The sequence below is a fragment of the Pogona vitticeps genome, chromosome 3 (genome assembly GCF_051106095.1).
Source record: "Pogona vitticeps strain Pit_001003342236 chromosome 3, PviZW2.1, whole genome shotgun sequence".
Classification (NCBI taxonomy): Eukaryota; Metazoa; Chordata; class Lepidosauria; order Squamata; family Agamidae; genus Pogona; species Pogona vitticeps.
This window is the reverse complement of record NC_135785.1, coordinates 245,896,669-245,912,990: the sequence shown is the minus strand read 5'-3', so window position 1 is coordinate 245,912,990 and position 16,322 is coordinate 245,896,669. Positions and strand designations below refer to the sequence as shown.

At 42.6% G+C, this 16,322-nt stretch overlaps 1 protein-coding gene and 1 long non-coding RNA gene across 3 annotated transcripts in view; both read right to left on the bottom strand.

Moving 5' to 3' along the window:
* The window catches only part of CWF19L2 (CWF19 like cell cycle control factor 2), a 100,007-nt gene extending 93,147 nt beyond the window's left edge, over positions 1–6,860 (bottom strand). For both annotated transcript variants that reach the window (XM_072993647.2, XM_020803161.3), the window contains exon 1: positions 6,676–6,860. In XM_072993647.2, coding sequence (XP_072849748.2) covers positions 6,676–6,759 — 84 coding nt within the window. In that variant the 5' untranslated portion in view covers positions 6,760–6,860. The remainder of the gene's footprint in view (positions 1–6,675) is intronic.
* A 1,565-nt stretch (positions 6,861–8,425) lies between these two features.
* On the bottom strand, positions 8,426–14,679 carry LOC144588070 (uncharacterized). Its single transcript, XR_013543405.1, has 2 exons — positions 14,484–14,679; positions 8,426–12,792 (listed from the first exon to the last, which is right to left on the bottom strand). It is a non-coding gene; the product is annotated as an uncharacterized LOC144588070 (long non-coding RNA).
* Positions 14,680–16,322: the final 1,643 nt, after the last annotated feature.

Here is a 16,322-nt window from a genome sequence, read left to right as displayed (position 1 = left end):
TACCATTTCTGTCTGTATACAGCAAACATTCACCATGATACTATAGGATTCAGTGTGACTGGTATGATTTATACATATATATTTTAAAAGCACACTATCCAACCACAATATATCACAAGTTAGTCTTGAAAGCCTTTTCTTTTTTCCTTGGGGGGGGGGGGTTGGCCAAATGCCAAAAGCACAATATGAAAGAAATATAGGTCAAATCAGGATTGTATAAGTCACATAAGAAACCTTACAAGGTGTGTCCATGAAGAATTGTTTCCGCTCTGTGGTTCCCTTCAAATGTGCCAGGGCCCCTAAGGAGGCCATATGACCCCCATTGGGAATGGCTGAGTAGGGGGCTGATGAAGAAATCAAAGCAAACTGCCCACTTGGGTATGCACAGCTAGTTGATTGGTTCTTTGGCTTTGAGTTACGATGTAGTCACATTTACCTACTGTGTTTCCCCGAAAATAAGACAGGGTCTTATATTAATTTTTGCTCCAAAAACCGCATTAAGGCTTATTTTCAGGAGATTTTTTTTCATATACCACAATCTACATTTATTCAAATACAGTCATGTCATCTTCTGGTTGTTGCACAATGGTGGATGGTGGGGTTACACTTCACTGGGGCTTATTTTTGGGGTAAGGCTTATTTTCAGGGAAACAGGGTGGCAGCATCAATTACGTACTGAAAGCCTAAGCAATTTACAGAAGTACAAATGGGATGGCAAATATTGTACTGGGGAGACTAGGAGATAACCCCCCCTTTAAAATTACTAGTTGACTTAAGAACTTACGTGAATAAAACAATCCTGATGTTTCATGTTATTGCTTGTATATTTAAGGCTAATGATTTGTTAATACTTTAAGACTGCCTTCCTATGCTCATAACTTAGGAGTTAAGTCCAATTGAGGTCCAAGAAGATTCTAAGGAAACAGACATAAAATAAGCTGTAAATCAACCTTGTGCTTTCCTATTCTACAGGCTGAAACAAGTCCTACAAAACTAACTTCCCACAAAATGTCAATTCAAAATAATTTTATAATCTGTTGCCAGTGTAATCAGATACTGACACAACAAGTATTTGCTCAGCTCAACTTCCTGTAAAATTTTAAAGAAAGAAAATGAAATGCTAGTTCTGCCACTGAGAGGCTGACAGCTCCAGCAGATGCACCCTTGACATGCCTGCAGGCGACACAGCTGTTCACCCCCCCAAAAAAAGCAAAACAAAAAACATGCAGTCTGCAGTATTTTGATGACCTGTCACAAACTAGTGAACAAAACACAACCAAGCTGTATCACATTTCAGCATTCAGCATTACACAGTTCAGTATTCTCCATCTAGAGATATATACCCTGTTCTAAACAGGCTTTCCCCAAGGCTATCCACACCAAGGAAACTCACACACCACACCAAACATTTTGCAACGTCTATAGCTATCTCCCTCAGTATATGATCCAATACCAGCTTGCATTTAGCAGACATGAAGGCTATCCATTTAAAAATCTAATCAGCTTTGTTTTTAAAGTGAGGTGCAACAGATGCATCTGGCCTACAACCCCCTTTCCATCTTAACCAGTATCGTCCACTATAAGGGGTTATGGAAGGTACAATTCAAAAACATTTTCAGGGCCACAATGGCCTGTTCGTGTTTTATGTGCTTCTACTACAGTAAAACCAAACAGTGTTTGAATATGTCACAAGAATCATGAGACTTTTGCTGATGAAAGCATGCTGCAGGAAGTTTATTTATTTATTTATTTATTTATTTATTTAATTTATATGCCGCCCACTCTACCCAAAGGTCTCTGGGCGGCTTACAACAATTAAAATTCAATGGAATAAAATAAAATGATTAAAATACAATTAAAATACAATTAAAATACAATTAAAATTGCCATCATTAAGACCCACAGTTAATGTTATTTCAATTAAAAGCCTTCTGGAACAGGAAGGTTTTGACCTGGCGCCGAAATATCATCAGTGTCGGCGCCAGGCGAATTTCAGTTGGGAGGGCGTTCCATAGTCTGGGGGCAGCTGCCGAGAAGGCCCTTTGTCTACAAGCCATCCCTCTTACCTCCTTGAGGGATGGCTCTTTCAAAAGGGCCCCCTGGCTAGATCTTAACAGCCGGGTAGGCTCATATGGAAGGAGGCGGTCCTTCAAGTATCCAGGGCCCAAGCCGTTTAGGGCTTTATATGTCAAAACAAGCACTTTGAATTGGGCCCGGACAGCAACTGGTAACCAGTGTAAATTATACAGAATCGGCTTGATGTGCTCTCTGGCGGCCCCACCACTCACCAGCCGTGCAGCTCGATTCTGAACCAGTTGCAGTCGCCGGACCGTCTTCAAAGGCAGCCCCACGTAGAGCGCATTGCAATAATCAATACGAGATGTTACCAGTGCATGTGTAACTGTCATGAGACTCCACTCGTCCAGGTAGGGCCGTAGCTGGTATAATTTCCGCAGCTGAAGGAAGGCACCCCTGGCCACCGAGTCCACCTGAGCTTCCAAAGTTAGACTGGGGTCCAGGAGCACCCCCAGGCTGCGGACCCTGTCCCTTAGGGGGAGTGTAACCCCATTCAGGACAGGGAAGTGGCCCTCCAACCTGTCCGGCGAAGCACCCACTAACAGCACTTCCGTCTTGTCTGGATTGAGTTTCAATTTATTAACCCTCATCCAGTCCATTATCAGGTCCAGACACGAGTTCAGCACAGAAACCGCCTCACCTGGATTGGTGGAAAACGAGAGGTAGAGCTGAGTGTCGTCAGCATATTGCTGACTCCTCAGCCCAAACCTCCTGATGACCTCTCCCAGCGGTTTCATGTAGATGTTAAACAGCATGGGGGACAGTTTCTCACCAAGACGCAGAATGTCATACCCCAAGCCATGGTGCTCTTCCCTATGCCTAGTTTATAATTACGTACTGTTACCGGTAGCAAAATAGCTGCTGTGGGCAAAATGGGAAAACCTGAAATTACAGCATGAGATTGTGAGACAGGAGGCGAGAGTGGTATGCCTCTCGCCAGAGTGTCATCCCTCCTCCATACAGCAGAGGAGGAAGTACAAACCCAGCCTGTCTCATCTCCCAAAAGAACAGAGCAGCAAGAGACAGAAACAGAGGAGATAAAAGGAGGAATACAAAAGCTAACCGTCAAAGGGACTCAGGGAAAAATGGCGGGAATGGAACGGAAGAAGATGGTGGAGATAGAGGCGGGGACAGCTGATATAAAGAGGAGAGGAGATCAAATTGCCACCAGGTTGGGAGTTGGTCTGGATGGAGAATCCATGGACCGAAGCATGGGAAAGACTGAGAGTGCTTAAGGAGGAGGCCGACTATAGGAAAAGAAGGGGGATCCCACCACGACCATCTTATTGGGGAGAGGCAGAGGCCAGGGAGTGGAGAAGAAAGTTGAGAAAAGAGGAGAGGAGAGAGAGAGAGAGAGAAGAGAGAGGCTAGAATGGAGGGTGATTAGACACAGGGACTTTGTATTTGTATCTTGGGGATATGAATATGACTACAGGTGCTGTGGGGGCCCAATTCCCTCCCCCAGAACTGGCCAGGCCACTCACTGGGCTCCATATGGCGCTGGGGTCCTGCAGCAGCAGCACACCGATCCCAGCAGGAGCCTGACCGGCCCTTCCCCTCTTCCCTGTGCGGCTGACCACCTATCGGCTAAGCAGGGAAATTCGCTGTCTCGCCTCCACACCAAAGTGTTTGGCTGCACAGGGAAATGGGGGAAGGGCCGGCTAGGCTCCTGCTGCGATTGGCATGCTACCGCTGCTGCCACCACACCACAGTACCTCATGGAGCCAGGCGAGTGACCTGGCCATTTCTGGGCCCTGAGATACGAATACAAAGTGCCCGTCTCTATTGTGGATCATAACATGTAGTTCTACTTTCAAGTTCCGTTTTGTTCCTCTCCTGCCCTTCAGCCCTCCCATAACAGTCCATGGCTATTAATCATGGTGGCTGTGCATTACCTCCGTACCAGAAGCAGAACATCTCTGATCAGCAACTGACGGGAAAATGGAGTGAAAGAATGCAATTGCATTGACCTAAAGATATTGGGCTTCCCACAGAGATTTGGATGACCTATTTTTGAAAAGAATGCTATACTAGGTGAGCCTTTCAATCTTGCACGGTTCTTCTTACTTTCTGTCATCAGATTAAAACTGCAGGCTTGCACACACTTGCCTGAAAGCGCTACTAAATATATGGTGGCCAAGGTACCCTCTAATTTTCAGTTTCACTGGGCGGGGCTCCACCTCGCTTGCACACACCTTTGCCCCTGCATGTGTGACTCCATCCCCCCCCCCATGCGGGGTTCCTTTGTGACCAGAACCAGAGGGGCTGGCAACAATCGTGAGGAGGAGGAGGAAAGCTGCACGGGCGGAGGCAGAGGTGCACATGCACAGGCACATAACTTGGAGGGAACCTTGACGGTAACTTATTTCTGTAGGGTTTACACTGATTTTGTTATAGTGGCAATCTTTACTTATCATAACAATAGCTGGGTTTAAAACTCACAAGATAGGACAGTTCCTGTCAGGGTTGTTTGGCAGAGTTTGATGTGAGGAAAACTGAGTGTGGCTCCAATTAAAAATAATAAACCTTCCTTCTGATTATGTAGCAGATAAATATGGTTCTGGCAGCCTGGTGCATTGTTGCATGCCCAAAAATCAAATAGCCTGGGTGTTCTTATTTGTCAGCAAGAACTTGCTGCAATTTATTCCATTTGCCTTCCACATACAGACTTCTATACTATATGATTTTGGCCATGGAAAGCTGTGCACTTTTTTATACATTTCCCCCCAATGTGTGTATTTAAATGCTGGATCTCTCAGCGGCTTAGGTCTCTGGCTGCGGAACTAGAAGTTGGAAGCTCAATTCCCCACTATGCCTCTTTGAGACGGTGGGACTCAAGGATCCCGGGGGTCCCTTCCTGCTTTGCAGTTTAAAGGTTATAATTATTTGATAAAGGTAAAGGTAAAGGTTCCCCTTGACAATTTTTGTCCAGTCGTGTCCGACTCTAGGGGGCGGCGCTCATCCCGCTCTTCAAGCCATAGAGCCAGCGTTTGTCCGAAGACAATCTTTCCGTGGTCACATGGCCAGTGTGATTTAGACACGGAACGCTGTTTACCTTCCCACCGAGATGGTACCTATTTATCTACTCGCATTTGCATGCTTTCGAACCGCTAGGTTGGCGGGAGCTGGGACAGGCGACGGGAGCTCACTCCGTTGCGTGGATTCGATCTTACGACTGCTTGGTCTTCTGACCCTGCAGCACAGGCTTCTGCGGTTTAGCCCACAGTGCCACCACGTCCCTTATAATTATCTGATAATTTCCCCTAAATTACACAACTTTCTTTAGTTGCTTTGGTGCATTTTTTTTTAGTTATGCCCATTTATCCATTACGTTTCAAAATATGTACGTTGTTTTGTACACATTTTATTTCTCATAAACGCCCTGTAAGCATTTATGAGATGTGTGCATTCTTGAGATGAAGTACTTTCTTCCTGAAAAAAAATTTAGGAGCTACAAAACATGACCTCTGTTGAAACTGTAAAATCAGTAAGAAGTTTTTAAACATCTGGCAGAGTCACGAGAAGGCACAAGTATTACAGTGATTAACCAAGCACAAGCTCTCACATAAGTTCTCAAAAACACCATGACAACAACAACAAAACCACCTTAGATTCTTAAAGTATTTATGTTCCAAATGTCCATAAATTCACTTGCATGCTCAGCAGCATTAGAGAGCTCTCTTCCATGGAGAAGCTACAGGCCTAAATGAAAAGCTCTGTTTCTCAGAAACTATCTTCCCACCCATTTCTTCATGAAACCATGTTTCTTTCACTCCCTTTCATATATCAGAAGGAGAAAGCATGGCACAATACAGAAAACACCCAGCTCACAAACATAAAACCTAACCTTTCCACCACAGAGATTGGAATATAGTACTTCGAGTTTGGGAACACAAAAGAAATTAGTGTTTAGAAGAAATAATCTCATTGATTATTATTTTTGTGTAGGAAATTTATCTTACATACAAAGCAACAATCAGGAGTTGCTAAATTCCACTGGGTAAAAAATGACAGATGTTAAGCAACAAGAATTAGGGCCAGCCTATAATGCTGAACTTATGGTTAGACCCAGGATTCACAGACACAACAAACATCCCTATGATGATACCTAGATATAAAGTGACAATTAACAGAATTACTGACACAACAACCCAGTCTCAGTTTTGGTTCTGTAGCATTTAAACTCCCATGATGCCCTCTTCATCTACCCCAAAGGTTCCTGGGAAGTGTAGTTTGCGGAGGCCACTACTGGCAATTCCCCCAACGATGTAGGCATACTCTCAGAACTACATTTCCCAGAATCTTGGGGGGGAAACAACTCGCACAATTACAGATGTACGACCAAATACGAGGTAATAAAGTACACCGCGTAATGACAGAGGTTTGCTCTTCCGACACAAGGAGCACCCCTTCAGAATAAGGAATGCCCTTTATGTATCTCCTTGTGTGGCCACGATTCCCGGCGAGGGCTGAGGGAAGACTCAAACTATACACAGTGGGGAGCGAGAGGGTCCGCGGACTCTCAAGACTTTTCTAAATGGGAGGCAGAAAGAGGAAAAGGGGGCCCGAGGGAGACGATATGCCGAGCCGGCCCATCACCTGCTGCAGCAACGCCTCGCGCTGGCGGCGCTTCTCTTCCTTACGCGCCGCCAAACTCCGCTCGCTTTCAAAGCCGGACGCCATGATGGTTAAGGGAAAAAGTCCCGGAAAGGAAGCAACCGTCGCTAAGACGCATGCGTACCTCCAAAGGGTAATTTGAGCTATTCCGACGCCGCGCTCTGCTCGCGCATGCGCGTCCACTGTTTCTTCGTGTTGGCCACGGGCAGCGGCCTTAGCGGTGCGTCTGAGTGCCTGCGCGCTGCGTTTGAATTTATGTCACTCTGAAGGGTGATAGAAGAGCCCGTCTGGTGATTTCTATAAGCAAAGCGTGTGCTGTGGCTTCTTCGCCCAATCATTAGTTATGCCTGTGCCCCATAATGCTGTATAGAGCCAAATCCTGTTAAGTATTAATCTGGGGGTGGGGAATACAGTACATATTCACAAAAGTGGTGACAAATCTTACTTAAGAGTCTTCTTTGATCAATCAAAGTGAACCAAAGTTGTACTTTTGGAAGAAGTAGCTGTGTTAGTCTGTGCAAGTACATCAGGAAAAATCCAAAGAAACAACAAGCAAAAATATGTGGCACTTTGAAGACTATTATATTTTAATGTGAGCTTTCGTGGACATAACCAGTTAATCAGATATATGAAAACTGACAAAGTGGACATGTGTATGAAAGTTCACATTAAAATATAATAGCTAGTCTTTAAGGTGCCACATGGTTTGGTTTCTTTGGATTTTGCCTGAAAGCCAAAATTGTACAAGGATGGCCCACAATGCTCTCTATACTGTACATGGGCCAAACTTAGAATTACAATTGCTGTATGTCATTTATTTCATTAAATGTGAAAAGAGGAGGTTTTAAAATAGCACTGCAAAGAGTTGAAAGTGCTTTACATACATTATCTATGCAAATCCTAATAAAAACTGCACATCCGTTAGTCAGGGTTGCTTCCTTTTGGAAGTGATTGATTCATAGAAGTACCACAGATTAGGAACTACTTGATGCACATAACAAAATGTAGTATTTCTCCTACATTTCAGATAGTGATGGGACAAGCTAATGTTGAGGAATAATGGAGAGAAGAAAGCTAGGAGTTATATTGTGTTTAGTCGTTTAGTCGTGTCCGACTCTTTGTGACCCCGTGGACCAGAGCACGCCAGGCCCTCCTATCTTCCACTGCCTCCCGGAGTTGGGTCAAATTCATGTTGGTTGCTTCGCAGACACTGTCCAGCCATCTCATCCTCGGTTGTCCCCTTCTCCTCGTGCCGTCACACCTTCCTAACATCAAGGTTTTTTCCAAGAACTCTTTTCTTCTCATGAGATGGCCAAAGTACTGGAGCCTCAGCTTCAGGATCTGTCCTTCCAGTGAGCACTCAGGGTTGATTTCCTTTAGAATTGATAGGTTTGTTCTCCTTGCTGTCAAGGTTTGTCATCGCTTTCCTCCCAAGAAGCAGGCGTCTTTTAATTTCGTGGCTGCTGTCTCCATCTGCAGTGATCATGGAGCCCAGGAAAATAAAATCTGTCACTGCCTCCATGTCTTTCCCTTCTATTTCCCAGGAGGTGATGGGACCAGTGGCCATGATCTTAGTTTTTTTGATGTTGAGTTTCAGACCGTTTTTTGCACTCTCCTCTTTCACTCTCATTACAAGGTTCTTTAATTCCTCCTCACTTTCTGCCATCATAGTGGTACCATCTGCATATCGGAGGTTGTTGATATTTATATTACTGTTTCCCATTTTAAAATGTTTTGTTTTCCTTTTAGGCAACTGGATGATATATGTCTTGTTATAATTTATTAGCTGTTGTTCATCATACCACTTTTAACTGGCCAGGTACCATATGACAAACTATTTTGGTATGCTCTCCTTCCTTCCTTCCTTCCTTCCTTCCTTCCTTCCTTCCTTCCTTCCTTCCTTCCTTCCTTCCTTCCTTCCTTCCTTCCTTCCTTCCTTCCTTCCTTTGTTCTTTGTATTCTGGTAGGTGTGTTCTATTTCGGGTGGTGCTGATGTGCTTTACACATGTCCCTAGGTGGTGTCGCCTACAATGATACACCCTCTTCTAAATCAGTTTGTCATTTGTACTTCCCTTCTGTCCCACTTGTTTCCTCTTACTCAGTTATGGAGCCTTGCCTTTACAGCACTGCAGCTAAATCTTCAGTTTGAGGGGGACATTCAAATTCACATCACCAGAGATCCAATCTGAAGCCTACACCTCTGACCTGAGACTACAGTCCTCATTTTGTAACTTGCTTTAAGCAGAGAAGCCTTGTGGCTATGATTTTCAGAGTATTTTTTCCTGTACCATGTATAGCTCTGTGGTGCCTGGCCTTATAAAAATCTGTTTGCATCAAAGGCTAATTTCTGTTTGCAAGTTTTAGTGGCCTCAACAAGGTATCAGCTGCTGTCACTTCTAAGCTAAATCCTGCTATTTCATTTGTAATTTGAGTACATCTCTGGTGCAAATGTACCCTCTCATTTGGACTGGCTATATATGATGTCACAACGGTATGTCAGTAAAATGATGCGAAAACCACAAGTAACTCTTAGCTCACAGCTTGAGACCACCAGGATCTGGTTCTGGTTTCATAATATTTGACTCATTGTATGTCTTCCCTGACACTGTGATGCCATAACCGTAGTAAACTGTGGTACAGTACTATGATTATCACAAACTCCTCACGCCCTCACAACCAGCATCAATATAAAGGAAGTATGTGTGTGTTAGATGGTATGTGACACACAAAAGTTGTGGGGATATTCTGGCAATGGCAAGTATGACTTTTCCTCCGGAGTCCCTTAACAAGCCCACATGGGGATGGCATGTGGAACTCTTCACATGTGTGTGCGCACAAGCTGATATCACAACAATGTTCAGAAAATCAAAATGAGGGAGAGCAGAAGAATATGACTAGTGTAGAAGAGACATGCAATAAGTTGTAGTAGGAACTGCAATAGAAGGTAATTAGCTAGAAGCATTATGATAATCATCTACTGTACCTCAGCTCATACACCAAATTGATAGCCAACAAGAGATTAAGACAGTTACATTCAGATTGCCTTCAACAGTTAGAATGAAGACAAACATCTGTCTTGCACAGTGGAATTGGATCTGTATTCTGTACTTTTCGAAAGACATGTAAACTCTCAAATTCAGTCAAATTCAGGAGCAAATATTGTCCCATGATTTGCATGGACGGGGCATTGGGGTTGAATGTCAATCACAGTAGCAGCCAATTGTTCCCTCTCTACCTCAGATACTTTTCCCTGTTTTTTATTTTTGTAGTCAGGGTTTTAGTCAGTTAGCAATGTTAGTGTTCAGTATGTGCTAGAGCCTGACAGTCATGGAGACAGCAGTTAAGAGTATGAGTGAAGTGTTTATGTAACCAGTCAGTTAAATAATGAAGTTAACTAGTTAATCTCATTCTGTGTAATGTGAATATGTTTGTTTGTTTTTTCTGATATATATGAAGATTTGTGAGTAAAAGAGAAATATTGTTATACTTTTTCAACACCACAGTTTCTGACTGACTCTACTTAGACTATATTGCCACTTGAGGTAAAACTAACCAAACAATAAGGGGTAGCATATCTGAGAGAGACTTGTAATTATAATAATCTAATCTGTAGGGCCCTGTCTGGATTTTTAGTTCCACTGCACAGCTGAGGGTTTTAAGCCAGCAATTTCTTTTTAGCCATGACAAAACTACTCTTCTCCGTCATCCCTCAGAACAAGAGACCTCAACTTTTCATGTCTTTTATCCCACTAATCACTCTAACATAGCAGCTGTGTCTCGTGAAGATAGTACTTTAGGTATCTAACTCAAGAACCATAGGTTGGGAGTTTAATTCTCCACAGCGGCTGGACCCTATGATCCTTTCCAGCTCTGCAGTTCTAAGATGATAAGGATGATGATGATGATGATCATGACAGAAACACCCACTTTTTCCAAGAAGGACATGTATGTATTTACAGATATTCTTTTATGATATCTGTGATTTATGCTGTAAATGATAGGAACATCAGAAACACAACAGATTATTCCTGACTGGAAGGAGCATCTCATTATACAAATGCTGGGCAGGGGGGAGGAGAATTACAGGAAATGCTGGGTATCCAACATCCCAGCTTGCCTGCCAAAAGTTCACTAATAGTGATGGATGATTCCTGGCAAATAGGGTTCGTAGGAGATACCATGGCCTATTTCCAGGAAGATGGTGGATTTAAAGTACAGTGAATTTTTATGAAAATCATGCATTCCACCTAATTCTACATGTATTACTCCTTCTCAAAGGGAGAGATATCAAAAGAGAAAGACTGGTGCTACAATAACCAAAAAGAAAAAAAAATAGAAAAATAGATTGTTATAATATCCAAAGCAAAAGGCAATAGCCTGTTTGAAGCATAAAGAGAGAGGAAAAAAATCTGTGTGGAAATCCTGCTCAAGATCGTACACATGTCTATACAGAGGCAGAGGCACAGAGAAACAACTCAATGTAGATGGCTCATGACTGGAGCAGAAGAAATGACTCCTTGAAATCTGGGCCTGAAGCACCTCCTCCATAGTACTCAGCTCACTCAACAACAGAAGAACCAACCGTTGTATCTTGAAGCAGCGAGAACAATGTATATCTCTCCCCCCCCACCCCTTACTTGCTGTGATTTATTAAACCAATTCTCGTTGGTTCAGTATGAAAAACCATAGGTGTTCTTGCTGGCTCATGAATCCGTGTCTTGCTTCAACTATGTCCGCAGTTGTCAAAACAGATCCAAGAAAAAGATCAAAGGATCAGAACTGAATGAAGTAAAAGCCAGGAATTAAGCCAAAACTGGGAAAGCCACTGTTGCTCAATCAGGACCACTTCTGGTTGAAAATAGAAAACCATCCATGTTTCAGACTTTTGAAAGACCATTTATGCACAGCTATACTGTATGTAGTTGCTACCTCCTCCTTGCAGTCCTATACATGGTAAAATAAATAATTTAATTCAGGTTGTGAAATGCAGGCAGTTGTCCATCCTGTTATGGATTTTGCCACCCTTGTACGATGTCACAACTTTTCTAAGTAGTATTACACTTCAAAACGGGAGCAATTTAAAAGTTGTTACATCTAAATATGTTTTATTTATTTATTTATTTATCTAATACAGTGAAAAGCTATGTTTTAATTATACAGTACTGGTTTAAGAAAATTGAAATTTAAAAAAATAAAAAATGTATTGGCTTAGGAATCTTTGTTCTTGTTATTTTTATAGCATTGTCAATGTGCATGTTATTTTGCACTGTGATGTAGGGTCAGACAAAACAATTTGCCACACAGACCTGAACATATAAAAGCTGACAAAGAAGAGTCACTTCAGTAAGAGTTTTGGGCGGATACTTGAGAGATCCAAGTTCTAGTCCTCAGTGAAACCATGAAACTCACTGCATGGTCTTGAGCCAGTCACTGTCTTTCAGTTTTACACCATCCCTGCATGGCTGTTTTTTGAAAATAAAGTAAGGAAGGAGAAAGCCCAGAGGGAGGAAGAAAAGGTGGGGTTAACCATGCGTAGTGAGAAATCTGTGTTCAATTAAGCTCTACATGTTTTGACTTAATTGCACCAGGAGATGCGTCTGAAGAAATTGACCCAAGTGCTTTTGGAAACAGTGGCTTTCAAGGAGAGATCTGAAGAACACAGAGCAAGGAAATGTCACAAAACTTTCTGGAATCCTATATGTAAGAGTTCCTGAAGGAAAAGAAGTAGAAGACTTTTTCAGTAGCTGAGTAGGTAGGGAAAGAGAACATGATGTCCTGGAATGGAGCAAAACAAGGTGGTCTTTGAATATTATAATTCTTTCCTGGAGGTGGTCAAGATTTAAGAGGGAATCACATGGTTAAAAGGATGAGTTTTATCCTCCCTCCATTGCATCACTTTGAATTCCAAAAGCTAGAAAGAGTCTAACCAGAGTAAGTTTGTAAAGGAAGTTCTGAAAACAACCAAGTAGCATCCTTGAAAAAGTCTTTGCCATTTAATGGATTTTGACTGTGCTCTAGCCATCTGCCATCATAAACACAGGCTGGGGTTTTCACTGTTTGTTTCCAACTCTGTGGCAGTCCATGGGGACATTAATTCCACTGAAAGATAAGCAAATATTATGGTGAGAGGTTGGTGGCAGTAAACACTGTGAAAACATTCTCTATTTAAAAATACATCTGCATTGACATATTCAGCTTTTATTTGTCTCCCCCCCCCTTTTGCATCATGCTGTAATCCATCTATAAAAGACTGCCAAGGCAAAAACAAATTCATTTTCTCCTCTGCCATGTGAATACATAAAATGTACCTTCTTTTGCATCTCACTTTAGCAACTGCAAAATGAGGTTCGGGAAATTTGCCTTCCTTTATTTAGTACTGATAATTTGTTTGTGAAAGGGTAGTATTTTATATTAGGAATCTCTTTAAAGACTGCCTTTCAAGAATATTTGAGGTAGATTTCTCCCTTGACGATTTCCTATGGTACTTGTCTTCTCTTCAGACACCCTTGCTTCATAAACATCAGAGCACAAGGGGAGCAGTTAAAGATTGCCAGAGGGTGCTGACTGAAGTCTGAGGGAATTTGTATGTTTTCTCGAAGGCTTTCATGGCCGGGATGTAATGGTTTTGGGTTTTTCAGGCTCTTTGGCCGTGTTCTGAAGGTTGTTCTTCCTAATGTTTCTCCAGTCTCTGTGGCCGGCATCTTCAGAGGACAGCACTGAGCACTGTCCTCTGAAGATGCCGGCCACAGAAACTGGCAAAACGTTAGGAAGAACAACCTTCAGAACACGGCCAAAGAGCCCAAAAAATCCACAACAACCAATTTGTAGGTTCCCCAGACTCCACAGTGGAAGACGCAGGATTAGTGGCACTGGAGGAAAAAAGAAGTTTGGTTTTTTGTGTGTGACCACATGCTTGGATAATAAGCTAAAGTATCTTGAGAGAATGGAGTATTCTAGAACAGTGGTGCCCAGTCTTGGGTAACTGAGGTGTTCCCTAGGACTACAACTCCCAAAAGCCTTCACCAGTAGCCATGCTGGCAGGGGCTTCTGGGAGCTGTAGTCCAAGAACACGTGGGTTACCCAAGGCTGGGAACCACTGAGAGAGATGGCTGGCTGGAACCCAGAAGTGAAGCATTCCTCACTGCAACATCTTGTAGCAGGGTGAGCTTATTTCATTCCAAACAGCTATAATGTTCAGACTTTAGAAAGGTACAAAAGAATTTATTTATTTATCTGATTTGTATCCCGCTGATCTGGTCTATACGACCACTCTAGGCAGCTTCCAGTATAACATATAACATAAACAAGTAATAAAATTATATAAATCTTCAAATGACAATTTACAAACCAGAAAAGGGTAAAATAAAGAAAGAAAAATGAGGAAAAGAATCAAGTATTGACTGGAGGGAAGGCCTGAATAAACATCCATGTTTTTAATTGTCTTTTGAAGACAATTAAAAACATGGATGTTTAAAAGAAAAGTTTAAGAGAAACTGAAGAAGGTTTAGAAAAGTTTGAGCCAGAGAGTAATAATAGCATTAATAGATCTTGAAATGTATCCCGCCCCTGAGAATATTGTCAAGAGGTGAGAAAGTTAATCCTCTTTATTTTGCTTTACATGAAAAATACCCTGCAGACCCTGATGCCAGAGGTTCCCTAATGAGAAAGCAATTTGTGGTGTTTTTTTAAAGATGATAGAAAGGAATGGTAGGGTAGTCCAATTATCTGTTTTTTAAAACCTTGTCTAAAAATTTAGTTCCATGTTTGACAGTGGATGATGTTTCGCTCACCTTTGCTCTGTAAATTCTTCCTGCTTGGGGGGCGGATGGCTGTGTTAATAAAAGACAATGGTCTCAAATGACATTGCTCCCCATAACTGAACTCCAACAGGGAGGCATTAACCTTTGCAGAGTGAGTCACTGTTTCCCATTTGGTGGAGAGTTTTTACGTGCTCTGTAATAGGAACAGCAGCAGGGACCGCTGGCAATTTCCACAACAGGCAACTGCACGTGTATCCCCAACAGTTTCTCTCAATGCCAGGCATGGAATTTGTTCACAGAAAAGGAAATTGTTGAAAAAGACTAGAGAAAGGGGTGCAGGGGGGGGAGAGAGATTATTTCTTGTTGAGAGCATGGGGGAGGCTGAAAGACCCTGTAGCAAAAAGAATGGCAACGGTATAGAAATGTTGCTTCTTTCCTTTTGGTGCAGGGGCTTGTTTTTCTTTCTCAGTTAGATGCCCCTTCTGAGGTATTGGACTATAAAAGCCCCATTACCTCGCTGTGCAAATGGTGATCGACTGCATAGGGGGCCACCAGCCTGCAGGAATAGGGGCTTTAAAGACAGGAAAACAATAGGCCCAGAGACCTTCGGGTAGTGTGGGCAGCATATAAGTTAAATAAATAAATAAAATAAAATAAAAGCTGACATTTAACGAGTAGGTCCTGTATGTTCTTGTTGGATTTACAACCTCACATGCTGCCTTCTAGCTTGTTTGACAGGAAGGAACCTTTACAAGTTACTGCTGGTGAGGCCGCACCTGGAGTATTGCTTACAGTTCTGGTCGCCGCACCTCAAAAAAGACATTGTGGAACTGGAAAAGGTGCAGAAGAGAGCGACTAAATGATGACTGGGCTGGGGCACCTCCCTTATTTATTAATTTTATTTATTTATTGCATTTATATGCCGCCCATCTAGACATAGTCTACTCTGGGCGGCTCCTTATGAGGAAAGGCTACAGTGTTTGGGGCTCTTTAGTCTAGAGAAAAGGCACCTGAGGGGGGACATGATTGAGACATATACAATTATGTGGGGGATGGATAATGTGGAGAGAGGGAAGCTCTTTTCCCTCTCATGCAATACCAGAACCAGGGGACATCCACTCCAACTGAGTGTTGAGAGAATGAGAACAGACAAAAGAAAATATTTCTTCATCGAGTGTATTGTTAGTCTGTGGAACTCCTTGCCACAGGATGTGGTGATGGCATCTGGCCTAGATGCCTTGAAAAAGGGATTGGACAGATTTCTGGAGTAAAAGCCCATCGCAGGTTACAAGCCATGACGGGAATGTATAATTTCCAGACTTAAGAGGAAGGTGCCTCCAAATGCCAGCTGTGGGGGAGGGGTATCAGGAGAGAGGTATCTATTTGTCTGGTGTGCTCCCAGAGGCATTTGGTGGGGCCACTGTGAGATACAGGAAGCTGGACTAGATGGACCCTTGGCCTGATCCAGCAGGACTCTTCTTATATTCTTACGTTCTTATGTCAATCTGCCCGGTATTAACCGATAGTTCTCTCCTATGCGAGAGAATTCTAAGAGAACGCTAACTCTATGGTTAGAGTCTTTTTTCTTCAGAAAGTCCCTTAATATTTATTGATTGTGATTGATAGAAAATGTCTGTTAAAGTATATTGAAGCAGAGTCGCTGAAAGCAGTCATGTTGTTAGTTTGCTGTTATTATATTCACATTTGTAACTAATTTCTTATTCTTCAAGCTAATGTCTCAGATTGAAACTAAGTGCTAGCTAATGAGAGAGGCACGGATTATTTGGGAACTACAGTAGTGAATATTTTTTTCTTTGTTGGTCCCTGCACCTTCCTCAGCTACACAGCCGAGGAAAGTTAACTATAGAA